The 19,789-nt window shown below is 45.9% G+C and overlaps 1 protein-coding gene across 1 annotated transcript in view; it reads left to right on the top strand.

Annotated features, from left to right (window-relative positions):
• Positions 1-19,789, top strand: part of PTPN5 (protein tyrosine phosphatase non-receptor type 5) — a 355,312-nt gene that overhangs the window by 305,113 nt on the left and 30,410 nt on the right. Inside the window, 1 exon segment of the mRNA XM_030201109.1 lies at positions 14,230-14,367. Coding sequence (XP_030056969.1) covers positions 14,230-14,367 — 138 coding nt within the window.

Below are 19,789 nucleotides of genomic sequence, written 5' to 3' on the forward strand. Positions count from 1 at the left end.
TGGAATCCCTGTCGACGTCGATGGAGGGAGCTTCGTCCTCGCTGGCGTGGGAGTCCACCTCTCCGCACCATCATTGAGGACGCGGTTCCTCTGGGTCGAGACGGGCCCGGTTGAGGTCTGAGCTCAGAGAGCTCATGTTCGACACCAAGGAGGAGGCCTCGTGGGGGGGGAGGAGGAGGATCCCAGATATTTCTCCTCCGAGGAGTCTGCAGGTCTTCCCTCCGACCCCACGCCTTCACCGGAGAGGAAGCTCTCGCCTCCAGAGAGCCTCCCCTTTGCCTCCTTTGTCCAGGACATGTCTATTAGCATTCCCTTCCCAGTGGTTACCGTGGATGAGCCGAGGGCTGAGATGCTCGGTCCTCGACTATCCATCACCACCTAGAGAGTCTTCCACGGTACCGTTGCACAATGTCCTCAAGGAGACACTGCTTCGGAACTGGTTGAAGCCCTTATCTAATCCCACCATCCCTAAGAAAGCAGAGTCCCAATACAGAGTCCACACAGACCCGGAGTTGATGCGGCCTCAGCTGCCACATGACTCAGCGGTCGTGGACTCTGCTCTCAAAAGGGCCAGGAGTTCAAGGGATACCGCCTCGGCGCCCCCAGGGCGGGAGTCTCGCACTCTGGACTCATTTGGGAGGAAGTGGATAGAGCACTGTTCATGGAAGAGAGTGTGTATCAACAACTTGAAAAGCTAAAGGTGGACAAAGCTATGGGACCGGACGGGATCCACCCCAGGATATTGAGGGAGCTCAGAGAGGTTCTTGCGGGTCCTCTTAAAGATTTGTTTAATATATCCTTGCAGACAGGAGAAGTTCCGAGGGATTGGAAAACAGCAGATGTGGTCCCTCTTCACAAAAGTGGTGATAGGGAAGGAGCTGGAAACTACAGGCCGGTAAGCCTCACTTCGGTTATTGGAAAAGTAATGGAAGTGATGCTGAAAGAAAGGATAGTGAATTTCCTGGAAGCCAATAAGTTGCAAGATCCGAGACAACATGGTTTTACCAAAGGGAAATCGGGCCAAATGAATCTCATTGAGTTCTTTGATTGGGTGACAGGAGAATTGAATCAGGGACGAGCTATGGACGTAATCTACTTAGATTTCAGCAAAGCTTTTGACACGGTTCCCCACAGGAGGCTCTTAAATAAACTGGATGGGCTGAAGATAGGACCCGAAGTGGTGAACTGGATTAGGAACTGGTTGACGGACAGACGCCAGAGGGTGGTGGTGAATGGAATTCGCTCGGAGGAGGGAAAGGTGAGTAGTGGAGTGCCTCAGGGATCAGTGCTGGGGCCGATTCTGTTCAATATATTTGTGAGTGACATTGCCGAAGGGTTAGAAGGTAAAGTTTGCCTATTTGCGGATGATACTAAGATCTGTAACAGAGTGGACACCCGGGAGGGAGTGGAAAACATGAAAAAGGATCTGAGGAAGCTAGAAGAATGGTCTAAGGTTTGGCAATTAAAATTCAATGCGAAGAAATGCAAAGTGATGCACTTAGGGAATAGAAATCCACGGGAGACGTATGTGTTAGGTGGGGAGAGTCTGATAGCTACGGACAGGGAGAGGGATCTTGGGGTGATAGTATCTGAGGATTTGAAGGTGACGAAACAGTTTGACGGTGGCTGTAGCTAGAAGGTTGTTAGGCTGTATAGAGAGAGGTGTGACCAGCAGAAGAAAGTGGGTGTTGATGCCCCTGTATAAGTCGTTGGTGAGGCCCCATCTGGAGTATTGTGTTCAGTTTTGGAGGCCGTATCTTGCTAAGGATGTAAAAAGAATTGAAGCAGTGCAAATGAAAGCTACGAGAATGGTATGGGATTTGCGTTACAAGACGTATGAGCAGAGACTTGCTGAACTAAACATGTATACTCTGGAGGAAAGGAGAAACAGGGGTGATATGATACAGACGTTCAAATATTTGAAAGGTATTAATCTGCAAACGAACCTTTTCAGGAGATGCGAAGGCGGTAGAACGAGAGGACATGAAATGAGATTGAAGGGGAGCAGACTCAGGAAGTATTTTTTCATGGAGAGAGTAGTGGATGCTTGGAATGCCCTCCCGCGGGAGGTGGTGGAAATGAAAACGGTAACGGAAATCAAACGTGCTTAGGATAAGCATAAAGGAATCCTGTGCAGAAGGAATGGATCCTCAGGAGCTTAGTCGAGATCGGGAGGCGGGGCTGGTGGTTGGGAGGCGGGGATAGTGCTGGGCAGACTTATATGGTCTGTGCCAGAGCCGGTGGTGGGAGGCGAGACTGTTGATTGGGAGGCAGGGATGGTGCTGGGCAGACTTATACGGTCTGTGCCAGAGCCGGTGGTGGGAGGTAGGGATAGTGCTGGGCAGACTTATACGGTCTGTGCCAGAGCCAGTGGTGGGAGGTGGGTATATTGCTCGGCAGAATTATACGGTCTGTGCCAGAGCCAGTGGTTGGGATGCGGGGCTGGTGGTTGGGAGGCGGGGATAGTGCTGGGCAGACTTATACGGTCTGTGCCCTGAAGAGCACAGGTACAAATCAAAGTAGGGTATACACAAAAAGTAGCACATATGAGTTGTCTTGTTGGACAGACTGGATGGACTGTGCAGGTCTTTTTCTGCCGTCATCTACTATGTTACTATGTTACTATTCTTCCATGCTCGTGACCAGAATCCAGTCATACCAGCTCTACACGAGCATCCACATGTGGAACAATGTGCGGCAACTGGCGGACCTGGTTGACAAGCTCCCACCGGAGCAGTCCAGGCCTTTTCAGGAGGTGGTCAGGCAGCTGAAGGCGTGCAGAAAGTTCCTGTCCAGGGGTATTTATGAGACCTGTGATGTGGCATCCAGAGCCACGGCCCAGGGTATAGTGATGCGCAGGCTCTCATGGCTGCGTGCCTCTGACCTGGATAACCGGACTCAACAACGGCTGGCGGATGTCCCTTGCCGGGGGGGGGGGGGGATAATATTTTCAGCGAGAAAGTCGAGCAGTTGGTGGACCAACTGCACCAGCGGGAAACCGCTCTCGACAAGCTCTCCCACCAGGCGCCTTCAGCATTCACCTCCACAGGTGGACGTTTTTCCCGGGCCCAGCAGGCTGCACCCTACGCTTACAGCAAGCGTAGGTACAACCAGCCGGCCTGAAGGCCTCCTCAGGCATAGGGACAGTCCCAGCGCACTCGTTCCCGTCAACAGCGTGCGCCTAAGCAGGCCCCTGCAGCTGCACAGCAAAAGCAGGGGACGGGCTTTTGACTGGATCCATGGGAGCATAGCCGCCATAAAAGTAGCCGTGCCGGATGGCCTGCTGGTCGGGGGGAGGTTGACAGTTTTTCACCAAAGGTGGCTTCTCATAACCTCCGACCAGTGGGTTCTTCAAATAGTGCGGTGCGGATACACCCTGAATTTGATCTCCACCCCACCAAATTGCCCACCGGGAGCTCAATCCTTCAGCTCCCACCACAGGCAGGTACTTGCAGAGGAACTCTCCGCCCTTCTCAGCGCCAATGTGGTCGAGCCTGTGCCACCCTGGCTGGAAGGGCAGGGATTCTATTCCAGGTACTTCCTTGTGGAAAAGAAAACAGGGGGGATGCAACCCATCCTAGACCTGAGGGGCCTGAACAAATATCTGGCGCGAGAAAAGTTCAGGATGCTTTCCTTGGGCACCCTTCTCCCCATGATTCAGAAAGACGATTGGCTATGTTCCCTGGATTTAAAGGATGCTTATACCCACATCCCGATACTGCCAGCTCGCAGACAGTATCTGCGATTCCGTCTGGGGCCACGTCACTTCCAGTATTGTGTGTTGCCCTTTGGGCTTGCCTCTGCGCCACGGGTATTCACGAAGTGCCTCGTAGTGGTTGCGGCATACCTTCGCAAGCTGGGGGTGCACGTGTTCCCGTATCTCGACGATTGGCTGGTGAAGAGCACCTCAGAGGCGGGAGCTCTTCGGTCCATGCAGTGCACTATTCAACTCCTGGAGCTGCTGGGGTTTGTAATAAATTACCCTAAGTTCCATCTCCAGCCAGTCCAATCTCTCGAATTCATAGGAGCTCTGCTGAATTCACAGACGGCTCAGGCCTACCTTCCTGAGGCGAGGGCTCAGAACCTTCTGTCCCTCGCCTCACAGGCCAGAATGTCCCAGCAGATCACAGCTCGGCAGATGTTGAGACTCCTGGGCCATATGGCCTCTACAGTCCATGTGACTCCCATGGCTCGTCTTCACATGAGATCTGTTCAATGGACCCTAGCTTCCCAGTGGTGCCAGGCCACCGGGAATCTAGAAGATGCTATCCGCCTGCCCATCAGTTGCCGCGATTCGGACCAATTTGACCTTGGGACGCCCGTTCCAAATTCCTCAGCCGCAAAAAGTGCTGACGACAGATGCATCTCTCCTGGGGTGGGAAGCTCATGTCGATGGGCTCCACACCCCGGTGTGGTCCCTCCAGGAAGCGGGTCTTCAGATCAATCTCCTGGAGCTCCGAGTGGTCTGGAATGCGCTGAAGGCTTTCAGAGATCGGCTGTCCTACCAAATTATCCAAATTCGGACAGACAATCAGGTTGCAATGTACTACATCAACAAGCAGGGGGGCACCAGATCTCGCCCCCTGTGTCAGGAGGCCATCAGGATGTGGCGCTGGGCATGCCAGCATGGCATGCTTCTCCAAGCCACGTACCTGGCAGGCGTAAACAACAGTCTGGCCGACAGATTGAACAGACTCATGCAACCGCATGAGTGGTCGCTCCATTCCAGAGTGGTACGCAAGCTCTTCCGAGAGTGGGGCACTCCCTCGGTGGACTTTTTCGCCTCCCAGACCAATCACAAGCTGCCTCAGTTCTGTTCCAGACTTCAGGCACATGGCAGATTAGCGTCGGATGCCTTTCTCCTCCATTGGGGGAAGGGCCTCCTGTATGCGTATCCTCCCATACCTTTGGTGGGGAAGACCGTGGCACCATGATTCTGATCGTGCCCTTTTGGCCCCATCAGATCTGGTTCCCTCTTCTTCTGGAGTTGTCCTCCGAAGAACCGTGGAGATTGGAGTGTTTTCCAACCCTCATTTCGCAGAACGACGGAGCGCTTCTGTACCCCAACCTTCAGTCTCTGGCTCTCACGGCCTGGATGTTGAGGGCGTAGATTTTGCTACCTTGGGTCTGTCTGAAGGTGTCTCCCATGTCTTGCTTGCTTCTAGGAAAGATTCCACTAGGAAGAGTTACTTTTTTAAGTGGAGGAGGTTTGTCGTTTGGTGTGAGAGCAAGGCCCTAGAACCTCGCTCTTGTCCTGCACAGATCCTGCTTGAATACCTTCTACACTTATCAGAGTTGGGTCTCAAGACCAACTCAGTAAGGAATCACCTTAGTGCAATTAGTGCATCATCGTGTAGAGGGTAAAGCCATCTCTGGACAGCCTTTAGTCGTTCGATTCATTGGAGGTTTGCTTTTATCAAAGCCCCTGTCAAGCCTCCTGCTGTGTCATGGGATCTCAACGTCGTCCTCACCCAGCTGATGAAACCTCCTTTTGAGCCTCTGAACTCCTGCCATCTGAAGTACTTGACCTGGAAGGTCATCTTCTTGGTGGCAGTCACTTCAGCTTGTAGAGTCAGTGAGCTTTAAGCCCTGGTAGCTCATGCTCCTTATACAAAATTCCATCATAACAGAGTAGTCCTCCACACTCACCCTAAGTTCCTGCCAAAGGTGGTGTCGGAATTCCATCTTAACCAGTCAATTGTCTTGCCAACATTCTTTCCCAGACCTCATACCCGCCCTGCTGAACGTCAGTTGCACACATTGGACTGCAAGTGAGCTTTGGCCTTCTGTCTGGAGCGGACACAGCTCCACAGACAGTCCGCCCAATTGTTTGTTTCTTTCGACCCCAATAGGAAGGGGGTCGCTGTCGGGAAACGCACCATCTCCAATTGGCTAGCAGATTGCATTTCCTTCACTTACGCCCAGGCTGGGCTGACTCTTGAGGGTCATGTCACAGTTCATAGTGTTAGAGCCATGGCAGCGTCAGTGGCCCACTTGAAGTCAGCCACTATTGAAGAGATTTGCAATGCTTTGACGTGGTCATCTGTCCACACATTCACATCACATTACTGCCTCCGTGACAGTCGGTTCGGGCAGTCAGTGCTGCAGAATCTGTTTGGGTTTGAATCCAACTCCACCCTCCTGGGCCCGGTTTTTATTCTGTTCAGGCTGCACTCCCAGTTAGTTGTTCTTCGTAGATCAATTTCTGTTATGTCCTCGCTGTTGCGAGGCCCAATTTACCCTGATTGTTATTTTGAGTGAGCCTGGGAGCTAGGGATACCCCAGTCGTGAGAAGAAGCAGCCTGCTTGTCCTCGGAGAAAGCGAATGATACATACCTGTAGCAGGTGTTCTCTGAGGACAGCAGACTGATTGTTCTTACCTACCTCCCTCCTCCCCTTTTGAGTTGCGTTTTTTCCTCATTTCTTTGCTTGTCATTTAACTGAGCAGGAGCGGTTGCGCACGGGCGGGAAGACGTCCGCGCTTGCGCGGTGGGCGTGCCCCGCGTGTGGGACCTCCCTCGAGAGTTTTCTTCCGGTTCGAGGGGCTGCCGTGGACGTCGACCCAGTCGTGAGAACAATCAGCCTGCTGTCCTCGGAGAACACCTGCTACAGGTATGTATCATTCGCTATATAGGTGAAGAAGGAACAAAACACTATTTAAGAACTGTTATAAAGGATAGAAATAAATGAAAAATTAATAGATTAAAATAGAAATAATATAAAAATAGCAAAAACAATAAAAATGTATTAATATCAGTAATAAAAAGGTAAATAACTAGAAGTTTATCCTGGAGGGATACTGATCCTGTACAAGAATCCCACGTCCTCCTTGTAGATATGGGACATGCTGGACATGTACCCAAATGACAGGACTGCTATGGCAGCCTGACAATTGTGAGTAAAGCTAGGCCTCACAGTACAGGTCAAGAGGGCAAGTCACTGGGAAGCTAGTTAAGAAGGGTGACACAGAATCTCATGTCCTTTTTTGCTTATGAAAGAGCAAAATAAGCTGACATGGAGAAATCATAGAGAAATGCTTTGTAGGAGAATATGGTTTATAACTTTGCTAATCTAAGGGGAAATTTCTGTTATCCTCTGTTAACCATGTAAGCAGGTGGGTGGAGAAATACAAATATAGTTACTGGGAAGATGATTTCGCAAACAAGAGTGACTTTGCTGATGTAAAGTAAGGGAAAATTAGGTTATTACCTTGGTAATTTTCTTTCCTTTAGTCACAGCAGATGAATCCATTAACTGATGGGTTGTATCCGCCTACCAGCAGGTGGAGATAGAGAACACTGAAAAACCATAGTGCCCTCTTGGATGGCTAGCTCCATCTGCCTTCAGTATTTGAAACTTCCAAAGCAGAGTGAATCCTCAAAGTAGAATAACATGAACTTTCCTCACAGTGAACGAACGCCCCAGAACAGGAGCAATAACCATACAAAGGAGGGACGATCTCAACCTCCTCTAATAGAACAATATATAGAAATCCTGAAAACTGTTTTGCAACTCCTCCCGATGAGGGAACATATCTGCATGAGAGAACTCTTAAATAATGACCCTTCACCTCCATTTATTGCCACGGCTCCACTTGAACCGCCGCCTTACGAGAGTCCTGTACCCACAGATTCCGTTAAAGTAATGCTCTGCGGTACTGCTGTGGGATATGCTAAATTGTATCCTGATCTCCCCAAAGAAATTCAAGTGGTCCCTAACCCAACCAGTCCACAGGTTTTACCTCCTGCAGCAGATGTTGTTGAGCCCACTACCATACAAATTAGTGGTGTGGTAAATTTAACACCTGTCTGTCCCAATATCAGACTTTAACTAAAACAAGTCTTAACCATGTTCCAACTCAGACTGGTCCTAACGGTCCTTATGTTACTGAGGAGGATAGTCACCAGATGCCATCCGCATACATATAAGTCCCAGTCTTGAGGTTCAAGCCAATAGGTCCCGTGAGGCGGACCCGCTGAACCCTGTTACTGTTAATAATGAGACTAATAGGTCCCGCAATGCGGACCCATTGAACCATACTAATGTAGATAATGCTGCTGTTGGGTCTCATAATGCTGACCCTCTAAACCATACAGAGGCTAACACTGGAATGATTGCCGAATGGAACACTGAGTGGGATTCTGACTCACAGGAACATGGCGATGTTCCTCTTTCTGCTAATGTTAATGTTTCAGAATTATCACAGGATCTTGCCTATTTGCAGCGTAACCTGGCACGGGTTTCAGAAGCCCTGACCCCTAAATCAGTCATCGCCAATCGTACCAGATCCCACTTTCAATCTGCAGTAACACCTGCAGATGGTGCTGTGGGACATAAAATATGTGCATACACAAGTATGACCCCGACCACAGCTAATGCTTATGTGGCTGAGCAGGAAAATTCCTGGTATTTTGTTAAGCCATGGTCTGATCGATTAGCTACGTGGTCCGAATCGCTACAACCTCAATCTGCCATATATCCTAGAGATGGCTACTACTACTACTTAACATTTCTAGAGCGCTACTAGGGTTACGCAGCGCTGTACAGATTAACAAAAAAGGACAGTCCCTGCTCCAAGGAGCTTACAATCTAATGGGCGAAATGTCAAGTAGGGGCAGTCCAGATTTCCTGAATAGAGTGGTGGTTAGGTGCCGAAGGCGACATTGAAGAGGTGGGCTTTGAGCAAGGCTTTGAAGATGGGCAGGGAGGGGGCCTGGCGTATGGGCTCAGGGAGTTTATTCCAGGCATGGGGTGAGGCGAGGCAGAAAGGGCGGAGTCTGGAGTTGGCGGTGGTGGAGAAGGGTACTGACAGGAGGGATTTGTCTTGAGAACGGAGGTTACGGATAGGAATGTAAGGGGAGATGAGGGTAGAGAGATAGGGAGGGGCTGTAGATCGAGTGCATTTGTAGGTTAAAAGGAGAAGCTTAAACTGTATGCGGTACCTGATCGGAAGCCAGTGAAGTGACTTGAGGAGAGGGGTGATATGAGTGTACCGATTCAGGCGGAAGATAAGACGTGCAGCAGAGTTTTGAACGGACTGAAGGGGGGATAGATGGCAAAGTGGGAGGCCAGTGAGGAGTAGGATGCAGTAGTCAAGGCGAGAGGTAATGAGAGAATGGATGAGAGTTTGGGTGGTGTGCTCAGACAAGAAGGGGCAAATTTTGCTGATGTTATAGAGGAAGAAGCGACAGGTCTTGGCTATCTGCTGGATATGCGCAGAGATGGCTCAGTACAGTCAGACAAATTGCATCTGGCTCGAGCTCTTATATACTCTCACCCCAATCCTAAATGGAGTACTAGAGTTAAAGGTTACATGATTGAAGGCCTGAAGATTTGGTGTTGCAGGAATTACCACTATTGTTAGCAGAATCTGTGGTACTTCAGGAGTCAAACACCACACACCAGAATGAGAGAGAAATCTTCTTTATTTGCCAGCAAACAAAGTAGGACATCAGCACTAGGTCTCTTCTTCTCTTTCTCAGCTCTCTGGATCCTGCGTCTCCTGTCTGTCCTCTCTCGTCTCAGCTCCTTCTTCTAATGTAAGCTGCTTCTGCTCCCAGTTATATAGGGTCCTACACCTCTCTAGCCCCCCTTTCTCACCAGATGGTAAAAAATAGATTGATTACCCTGCCTTGAACTAATTATTACTTACACATTACTTAAAAATATCAGTTACATAGGTTTGAGATATTTCCTAAACTGACCTATGACCTGGGGCCTCTCAAACTAGACAATGTGGCACCTATCTCTTGCATTTTATTATTTCTCATATTCCCAGTCATAGCTTAAACTGGGTTCTGGCATTCATTAAGGGGTCAAGGGCCAAGGGGCCAGTCTTGCTTAATGGCACACATACATTTATTACTTTCAGAAAACCAGTCCTTCTTCTAACCAGCATTAGCCTAATCCTTTAATCTACCTGCAAAACTGTCCAGTATGCCTTGCTTATAATGGTATCCAGATGTGGTAAATAATTACTTCTCTCTGACCTTTCTAACCTCTAGTTTAGCAAAAGCTAGACTTCTGAGTAAATTAAACCCAGATGGCATTCCTCCACTTTACAGGACTGAACCAAACTTTAAACAGAATTAACAAATATAATTTCTCTGCCCAGGCTGCCTCATTGGGTACATGTCCAGCATGTCCCATATCTACATCCTCTAATGTCCAAATATGCCTGTGGAGCTCAGGGAGGGTGACTGGACTTAAAAAGAAAAATAAATATATATACACATCTATATATCTGAGGAGTCCCAGCTGGGGTGATCAGCATTTTGCTGACTGCCACTGGCACTAAACCCAGAAATTCAATTCTGGGCCATGTCAAGGCACTGGCATTGAATTTCTGGGTTTCTGGAGCTGGTTAAAACATAGCCGGTTAAGTGCAATATTCAGCACTTAACCGACTTTGACAGTGATTTTCAACCTTTTCATCTTACGGCACACTTACAAGGCATAAAAATTGTCAAGGCACACCCACTGGAATCTAAGCCATACCTGTCCCTCCCTGCTATGATCCATTCCATCCCCACCCATCCCAGCAAATAATCTCCATCCCCACTCATACCTGTAGCTTTCAGAAGTAGTTATTTCATTTTAATTATGTTACTGAAATATATTAGAGCATCAATATACCTGCTATTGGGAAACTGGAATAAGATGGACTGTTACAGATTCCCACACAAACACCAAATGCTAGCAGAACCCATCACCTCAGTTGCAGATGCAGAACATGACTCTCACCTGATACAAAATAGGGACCCTTAAAAAACATGCAGACAAAAAACTGAAAGCAGAGATACCGGACTCTGCATGTCATGCAACACCTGAGAAATAAAAAGAAATGCTTGTCCTCCTGTACAGTGCAAAATAATACCAACAAATGTGATTTCTCAACACTGACATAATTCAATCACTAAACTGAAAATCATTTTTCCTACCTTTATAATCTGGTGAATTTATTATTCCAATCATCTTATTTCCAACCTTTGGTTCTGCTTTTTTCTGTTTATGCTCTGAACTCTGTTTTCAGGGCCTCCTTTCCATTTGCTATTTATTTTCTCACCTCCTGCCCTATGTCTGTTTGGCCCTGATCTTTCATGTTCAGCTTTCTTCAATTTCTCTGCCTTCTTCTCAAATCTATCTTGTTTTCCCTCTCTCACGCTGTGCAGCATTTCTCCCCTCTTCCCTTCCCATCATGTGTAGTATGTCTCCCCTCGCCTCTTCCCTTCATGCACAGCCTGTCACCCTTCTTCTCTTCCTTCATGTGCAGCATGTCTCCCCTCTTCCCTTCCCTTCATGTGCAGCATGTCTCCCCTCTTCCCTTCCCTTTATGTTCAGCATGTCTCACCTCTTCCCTTCCCTTCATGTGTAGCCTCTCTCTCCTCTTCCCTTTCTCTGTGTGCAACATTTTACTCTGTGGTAATGTCTCTTCTCGTCCCCACCCTCGTTCCCTCCCGTGGATCCATTATCTTTTCCTACCTTTCTCCCCCCACCCCTCAGGCCTCTCTCTCTCTGTTGCGATTCTACAGACTTTGCGGTTGCCAGCAGCTATTAGAACAGGCCTTCTTGCCGTATGGAGGCTGTCCCTCTGCCACTTCCCTCCCACATGTCAAAAGGAAGTTGCATCAGAAGGAAGGACCCCGGGACTGGCCAGAGGAAGGCCTGTTCTAATAGCTGCCAGCAACTGCAAAGTTTGTAGAGTTGCAGCAGGGATGAGAGACCCAAGGGATGGGAGGAGGAAGACAGTGAGGCAATGCCTATGACCTGGAGGGGATTCCTGGAGGATCCCCACAGACGCCCCGGCACACCAGTTGAAAAACGCTGGGCTAAGGGTTACCACATAAAGATAGGATTGACTTTTGATACTTAACCAGACAAGTTCCAACCCCACCCCTCTAAATAGCAGGTTTTCACTTTGGTGCTAACCGGTTATTTTCAGCGGCACTAATCGGTTAAGTGCCACTGAGAATTAGTGGTTGGCCCCAAACAGGGAATTTAACCAGCCAGGAGTCATTTCTGGCCAGTTAAATCACTTTGAATGTCAACTCCATAAAGGGCAATTCTATAATATATGTTACTCGCACTTCAGGACACAATTAGGTGACAACAGTTACGACTGCCATTGATTTGGCATAACTTCCTTCCTCTCTAAGAGTGCCAGCAGCATTGCATTTTAGGTGCTCCCAATTGGCTCTTTGCACAGGGAGCCAATGAGGATCATCCCTATCGGGGAACGTGCTGAATATCAGCGCATGCCTCCCACCCCAGGAGGCTTGTGATCACCACTGCTTCTGCCCACCTGCCAGATATGGCTTCTTCTGCCCACCCTGCCCGCTGATTGCCGCTGCTTCTGATGCCCCGCTCGCCCGGACACAAACTACCTCCTGCCTGGATACTACCAGTAAGTCCCTCCTCCCCCCACTCCGGTAAGGTCCATCTTCTTCCCCAGGTTCCCCTCCCTCCTCCAGTGACATCCGTTTTCTTCCCCGGGTTCCCCTCCTGTCCTCCCCCCCAGGTCCCCCCTCCCTCCCCCCTCAGCGAGTTCAGGGTCCCTTCAACATTCCCACACAGCTCCCTGCCTGCATGTCAGATCAGGCGGTTTTGGGGGGGGGGGGCAGGCAGGAAGAGAGATGCAGTCACACAGGCAGTCCTCACCCCCACCCCTAGTCTGCCTGCTTGTTTGCTTGCCTGATCTGGTTCACAGATCAGGCATGCAGCACACAGTCTGGGGAAGGGGGAGGACTGAACAGGGGAGACAGATGCAGTCACTCACTGCCTGAGTGACTGCATCTGTCTTCCCCCTCCCCCCAGGCTATGCTTCCTTTGTTTTTTAATCGCATGATTAATCTCAATTACAGATTTTAATCGAAATGCAGCCCTACTATATATAAAAACCATTCATTTCTAAAAATAAAACAAAAACAATGATGTTTAGGGTTACCATATGGCTCCAGAAAAAGGAGGACGGATTGAGCCAGCCGGGTTTTACTTCCATTGCTTTCAATGGAAGTAATTGAGCCAGCCGGGTTTTACTTCCATTGCTGGAAAGCAATGGAAGTAAAACCCAGCTGACTCAATCCGTCCTCCTTTTTCTGGAGCCATATGGCAACCCTAATGATGTTGCTAGTAACACCACTGCTAATAATAAAGATCCCCCAAAAGGTCTCCATCCTGGCAGTCTTACCCACACCCAGTCTTCTTTCTGTGCTGATTGAAAGTTACTAGAAATAGATATCATGAACTGCTGGAGGGCTGTTGAAATGAACAACTTTATTGAAAACAACTCAGAAACACTTAAAGAATACCAAGAAGAGGCACTTTTTCACAAAATCCATGGGAAAAAAAAAGGGAAGGCCAGAAAGTCAAAGTACTTGTGTTCTTTCCCACACAGACTCTACCCACAATTAAGGCAGGTGCAAAGTCCATGGCTGCTTTTGCCTCTGTGTGCTTTGCCCAAGCTAATTTTCAAAGGAAAGCTGTGTGGGTAGTTCCCCTTTGAAAATTAATGTGGCAATAATACATATTAACAAAACAAGCCAGCAAAGTAGTTTCTGGGAGCTTGGAGGATACTAAACTGGGGTCTATGAGAGTAACCTCCATCACCAAGTAGTAATGTCATCTTTTCTCCACTGTTCAAAGGCAGCACCGTTTTTAAATATCGACCTCCTAGGGCAAAAGCTAACAAGGGTAGAGACAGTAGGAATCACTTCCTGAAGTTGATCTTAATTGAGGAAATTTTGAAAACTGTGCAGGCAGATTCAAAGTCCACAGGTACTGCTACCCGTGCACTCAAAGGGAAAGTAGAAGTATGCTTGGAAATGTTCCAAGGAAAATTCCCACAGAGATTTTCACCTGGTTTTTCAGCAGGTACTTTTTCCACCAAAACAATAAAGAGTAGAATGCATTGTTGCCTTTATCCTGCCCTGTGAATGCCTCCATGAAAATGTGGGTAAAGGTACCTGCATCTAGGGAGTAAAACTCACACGCATTAATGGCTTTTGAAAACGGTCATCCCTGAATGCATATTTCCATCCAATATAGTTCCATGGGTGGTTTTATGAATTTACTTTCTGTTCATTTTTTAATATTTTTTTCAGCCCTCTGCTTGAAAGTTTTGCTTCAGTAAGCAAACAAATATTAGTAATCCCATTTGATTTTCTGTATCTCACTGGGTTTAAGAGGCAGGATGAAAGATGTCAGTCTTCTTTTTTTGTGCATGGTTGACAGGGATATGGAGAAGAAGAGAAGGTATACATCGCCACTCAGGGACCCACGGTTAATACTGTGAGTGATTTCTGGAGAATGGTTTGGCAGCAGCAGTCTCCCATCATTGTCATGATCACCAACATAGAGGAAGTGAATGAGGTAATGTCAAGGCTGGGTGGACACATGAGCTTCAAGAAAGTATATTTACCATCCACCTGGAGAGGCTTCCTCGACTCTAGAAACTTTCTGCTATAAATTGGTTCACAAGCATGTTAAACTATATTTCTGGGCAGTTGTTCCCCTCATCCTATTTTAAAACCCTATTTATTAATTTCAGTTTCTACCCGTCCCCCCTTTTCCAACCAAGTTCTCAAAGTGGAGAACAGCAAGGGGATTTATATGTCTAGCGCTGAAAACTATCCTGAGACGCTGGGGTAGAGCGAGGAGGGTGTTTCTCCCAGTTTACAGATAATTGTGACATTCAGCCACTATTCATAAAGCTAAACAGTTTCAGGTCAATATTCAACCCACGGCGGTCATCCATGTTCCCTTTAAGCTGTGTGGGAGTCCTCCACCTGCATTCCTTAATTTCAATATCACATTTTCAATAGCAAGGGACGAGCAAGTTCTGCAGGACTCCAGAGAACTTGCCTGACCCTAGTGATTGAACGCATGATATTGAAGCATCACCTGCCACTGGCAGCAAGAAAGTTAGAGGATTCCAGCACAGGTTAAAGGGTACATTGGTGGTCAGTGGTTTTTTAAACACTGGCTACTATGGGCTAATTTAGAACCAGATATTCTGTGCCAGGCCACACTTGGATACCAGCGCAAAATATTCAGTTCGTTCTGGGTTAAGGCAGCCTTTTTCCAGCCCAACTTGTCCAGATAATTATATGCTTAGCCTCACCCCTGGAACACCATGGCACTACCCTGATAGTGCTAAGGCAATCAGACATGATATTCAGAGGCATTCTCTGGTTAAATGCCAAGACCCAGTCAGCGTGAGTTTAATCAGGCAAGAGCCACTCCCACCCGGTTTCCTCATGCTGAATATCAACCCCTTTATTTTAGGCCATGAAAAGGTTCCCCTGAATAAAACAACTGTGTGGATAACGTATAGTTGCTGTCGGTCAGTGGCATACACCAGTGGTTCTCAAACCTGGTCCTGGAGGCACCTCAGCCAGTCAGGTTTTCAGGATATCCACAATGAATATGCATAAGATATATTTGCATGAAGTGGAAGCAGTACATGCAAATCTCTCTCATGAATATTCATTGTGAATATCCTGAAAACCTGACTGGCTGAGGTGCCTCCAGGCCCAGGCTTGGGAAACACTGGCATACACATATGCTCAGTGCCACTGACGATAGATAGATAGATAGATAGATAGATAGATAGATAGATAGATAGATAGATAGATAGATAGATAGATAGATAGATAGATAGATAGATAGATAGATAGATAGATAGATAGATAGCAGTGCTGAATATATATGTTGTTTTAAATACGACAACCAACATTTAAAAATGACTGCTGGCTTTTAATATTGGGCCAAATAAATGTATATCATATAAAAATAAAATCACAAAATAAAGACAATTGTCAACCTATAAAAATATGAAGTCTATGAAAACAATGTTAAAATACAAAGTAAATCCACATATAATCAAGATATAAAAGTATGAACTGTGAAAAGTAACTGAACTCAATAAATATATGAAACACCAATCATAACAAATTAATACATCAGGTTATCTGGCCCAGTTATTTAAAGGCCTATTGAAATAATCATGCTGTCATCAGTATCCTAAAAATAAGATAGTTCTTTGGGAGACAAAAATTATTAGGTAAAGAATTTGTGCTTAGACAAAAGATGGCTATAAAATCATATTATCATTTATTTATTTATTTATTTGTTACATTTGTATCCCACATTTTCCCACCTATTTGCAGGCTCAATGTGGCTTTCATAGTGCCAGAGAGCTGTTTGCAGACTCCGGAGTAAACAAATACAAGGTGATGTTGTGGAAGGATAAGGGAATATGAACCAGGCTATGCAAAAATGGAACCAAATAAAATTTAATAAATATTAGGACAAAAATGTTTAATAAAACAATTTCACATTACAAATGACTCGACACAACGTTGTGTTTCGGCCTGATGGCCTATATCAGGAGTCTTATAACTGAGATAAAAGTTAAGATAAGATCATAAATTGATATTATGAAGAAATCTCAAATCTCAAATGAAAAAACTGCAGACAAGGGCATAAAAATGGTCTTGAAAAAGACCATTTAGAAAATAAACCATCTGTCACTGCACTCTGCAGAAAAGCGATTGGAATGCAAGATTTTGGCTGGGAGCGCTATTCCATAAACAGCGCTCCAGGTGGAGCACCATATATAGAAGAACGCTTAGAGTCTAAAACCTAGTGTAAATGCCAGCACCCAATTCCAGGCATTTTGGTGTGAAAATGGGGCTATGGAATGTTCCTGCTACTTCCGTGGCCATTCCCCCTTTTGAGTTGCATGCTAGGGTATTTAGGCATATGGAATTATAGAACAGGGCACGGAGAGATGCCCACACAAATTTCTATCATTGCCAGTTAATTGCAATAATTGATTGTTAACATTGATGAATTGCAAATAATTGGCTCTTAAGGTAATTAATTTGCATGTGGATCAATTTTGGACTTGGTGCAATATATATAGAATCCAAGAGTTAATGCACAAATTAGCGCATTAATCATTTCTGCACAAGCATGTCAACTGTTATTGCAGTGGCATGGCTGTTTGCGCACCCTAATTTGTGCGTTAACTGCATGTTGGGTTAGAGGGTGGATTAAGGGCAAATAATGAGCATGGACTGCATACTACAGATAGAATGCTATATTTACTGTGCAGTAACCATCATTTTTGCAGTTAGTTCACGTTCACTTAGTGCTTCAATAAGTTTAAACACCTCTTTTCAGTGTGGTAATTGTTGAGGACATTTTGGATACAAGAATTACCACACAGTGTTTGCACTTAGCACTTTTTAATTTTTGCCGTTAAGGAGTGCTAAGTGTAAAATCTTAGTGCACGTTAGGAAAAGATCCCTATAGTTTACATTACAGACCCCAGATTAGCTCCTGGTACCCGCTGCATGGTATCATTTAAACAATAGAGGTTTCTGCTGACATTTCTCTGAAGGAAACTGCTACTAGAATTGGAGGTGGTTTAATTTAATTTAATTTAACTTGACATTTGAGTGCAAGGCGGATTATAGCAAAAAATTAAACATAAACAAAATTACAAAGGCATAAAAAAACCATACTGGTCTATATTCAAAACGATTTAACCAGTCAGAATCATTTGATCGGGGCTTTCGGCTAATTTTCAGCAGCACTTAACAGGATAGTGCTGATAAAAATGACCAGTTAATACCTAACACAAAACTGGCTATTTTGGGGGCCGTGCCAGGGGCAGAACCAGCACTTGGCTAGTTAAGTGCCAATATTCAGCACTTAATCAGCCAGGCTAACAACATAAATGAGACCACAGAAAAGTTAGTCCTATATTTATGTGGTAACCCCTGGCCAGTTAAATACTGAATATTGACTTAACCTAAAAGGGCAATTCTATAACTAGATGCCTGAGGTTAGGCCCCTATTTGCATGTAGAGCAGAAGTGCCCTAAATGCTGTTCTTTAAGAGTGTGTGTAAGTATTATGGCATGCAAATGCAAGGGGGGTGTACATGTAGACAGAGCATGGGTGGGGGCATAGGCGTGTCTTCCAGGTACATGCACAACTTACAGAATATTACAAGTAGTGCATGCCCTTGCCACATGTGGGCATGCTTAGTTACACCAGCTCTATGACTGGTGTAACTGCAACCACCTAAATGCAAGGCACGTCAATGCCGAGTTATACTAGTATCTCTACACAGTGTCTGGAAAAAACAGGACTCCTTACATAGTTTCAGAATACTTTGCAATTGTTTAAACATTTAGTATGATCTTTGAAAATACTTTAGTAGAATGGGTTTTTTTTCTTAGTTAATTCATAATTTGTGTTCAAAGTGTCTTCCTTCAACCTTGACAAATTCATGAAGTCTTCAATGCCACTGACTGAAAGCTTCACTCGCTGGTCAGGTTTGCCCCAGGCATCCAAATTTGTAGGCAATGGTCTGACACATCTGTTACTTTTGCTTTGTAAATTTTCTCATCGATTGTGTACCAGATTGTATAATCAACTAGATTTAGATCTGAACTATTTGGAAGCCAAGCTGTTGACTTAATGAATTCTGGGGTTTCATTAATTAAGAGCTCAACTGTTGAAAAATACTCAAATGTCTTGAATTTTAGGCAGAAGTTTCTGCTGCAATAGTATGTTTTTGGGTCTATTTTTTCTGGACACTGTGTATAACAGATGCCATTATAGAATGGGTGCACCCTGCATGTCATTAGGGCACCTACAAGGAGGCACCATTTAGAGAATTGCCACCATAATGAATCAAAATAATGCCCACATTATTAACAGTACATACCAAACGCAATGCAATGGATACATCAAATCCTTTCCAAGGGCAAAGTTACTATTTCTTCAAATGCTTATGGAAAAACCAGGTGTTCAGGCCCAAACTAAAAGCTAAATAAGCAGTAGCCAATCTAAGCTCAATTGGCAACTCATTCCAAAAGAGATATGAAGGGGCATTTTTGATATGACGTCTAAATCCAACTTTGAACATTTTGCTGAAAATATCTATAAATCAAGTGGCAAACATGGCCATTTTTGAACCAGAAAAACGTCTATCTTTTTGTTTTTAGAATGGCCATTTCCTACACATTTTTAGACATTTTGCGCTCAGTGCATTTTTCTTTTGTGACCATTTTTGGAAAAAAAAACGTCCAAGGGAAAAATGCACAAAAACAAGCCATTGGGATGTATGGGGGACCAGCATTCTTAGAAGACTGGCCACACAGACATCCCAGCAAAGCAGTGGGGCACCTAGGGAGCACTGCAGTGGACTTCATATAAAAGGTCCCAGGTACACATCTCACCATTACCCCTTATATTGTATGGTAAGCCCTCCAAAACCCATCAAAAACCTACTGTACCCAACTATACACCTCTTCAATAGCCCTTATGCCTGCAGGTGTCACTTATATATGGGTACAGTAGGTTATTGGTGGGTTTTGGAGGGCTCACACGTTCCACAAGTGTAATAGTTAAAGTGAGATATGGGCCTGGGTTCCCTTGTCTACAGTGCACTGCACCGATCACTAGGCTACTCCAGGGACCTGCTTGCTGTTCTATTAGGACTGGCCATAACATCTGAGGCTGTCATAGATGCTGATATGTACTATTCCTTTCACATCTTTGAGGTTGGGAGGGGGTCAATGACTATAAGGGGAGTAAGGGGGTCATGCCTTAATCCCTCCATTGATTATCTGGTCATTTAGGGCACCTTTTTATGACTTAGTCAAGAATGAAACAGGTCCAGAGCAAAATGTCCAATTTTTTGCCCTGGACATTTTTGCTTTGTTCCATTATGGCAGAACAATGTCCAAGTTTTGGGAATGCCCAAATCCTAA

This window comes from Microcaecilia unicolor, chromosome 4 (assembly GCF_901765095.1).
Source record: "Microcaecilia unicolor chromosome 4, aMicUni1.1, whole genome shotgun sequence".
Lineage (NCBI taxonomy): Eukaryota > Metazoa > Chordata > Amphibia > Gymnophiona > Siphonopidae > Microcaecilia > Microcaecilia unicolor.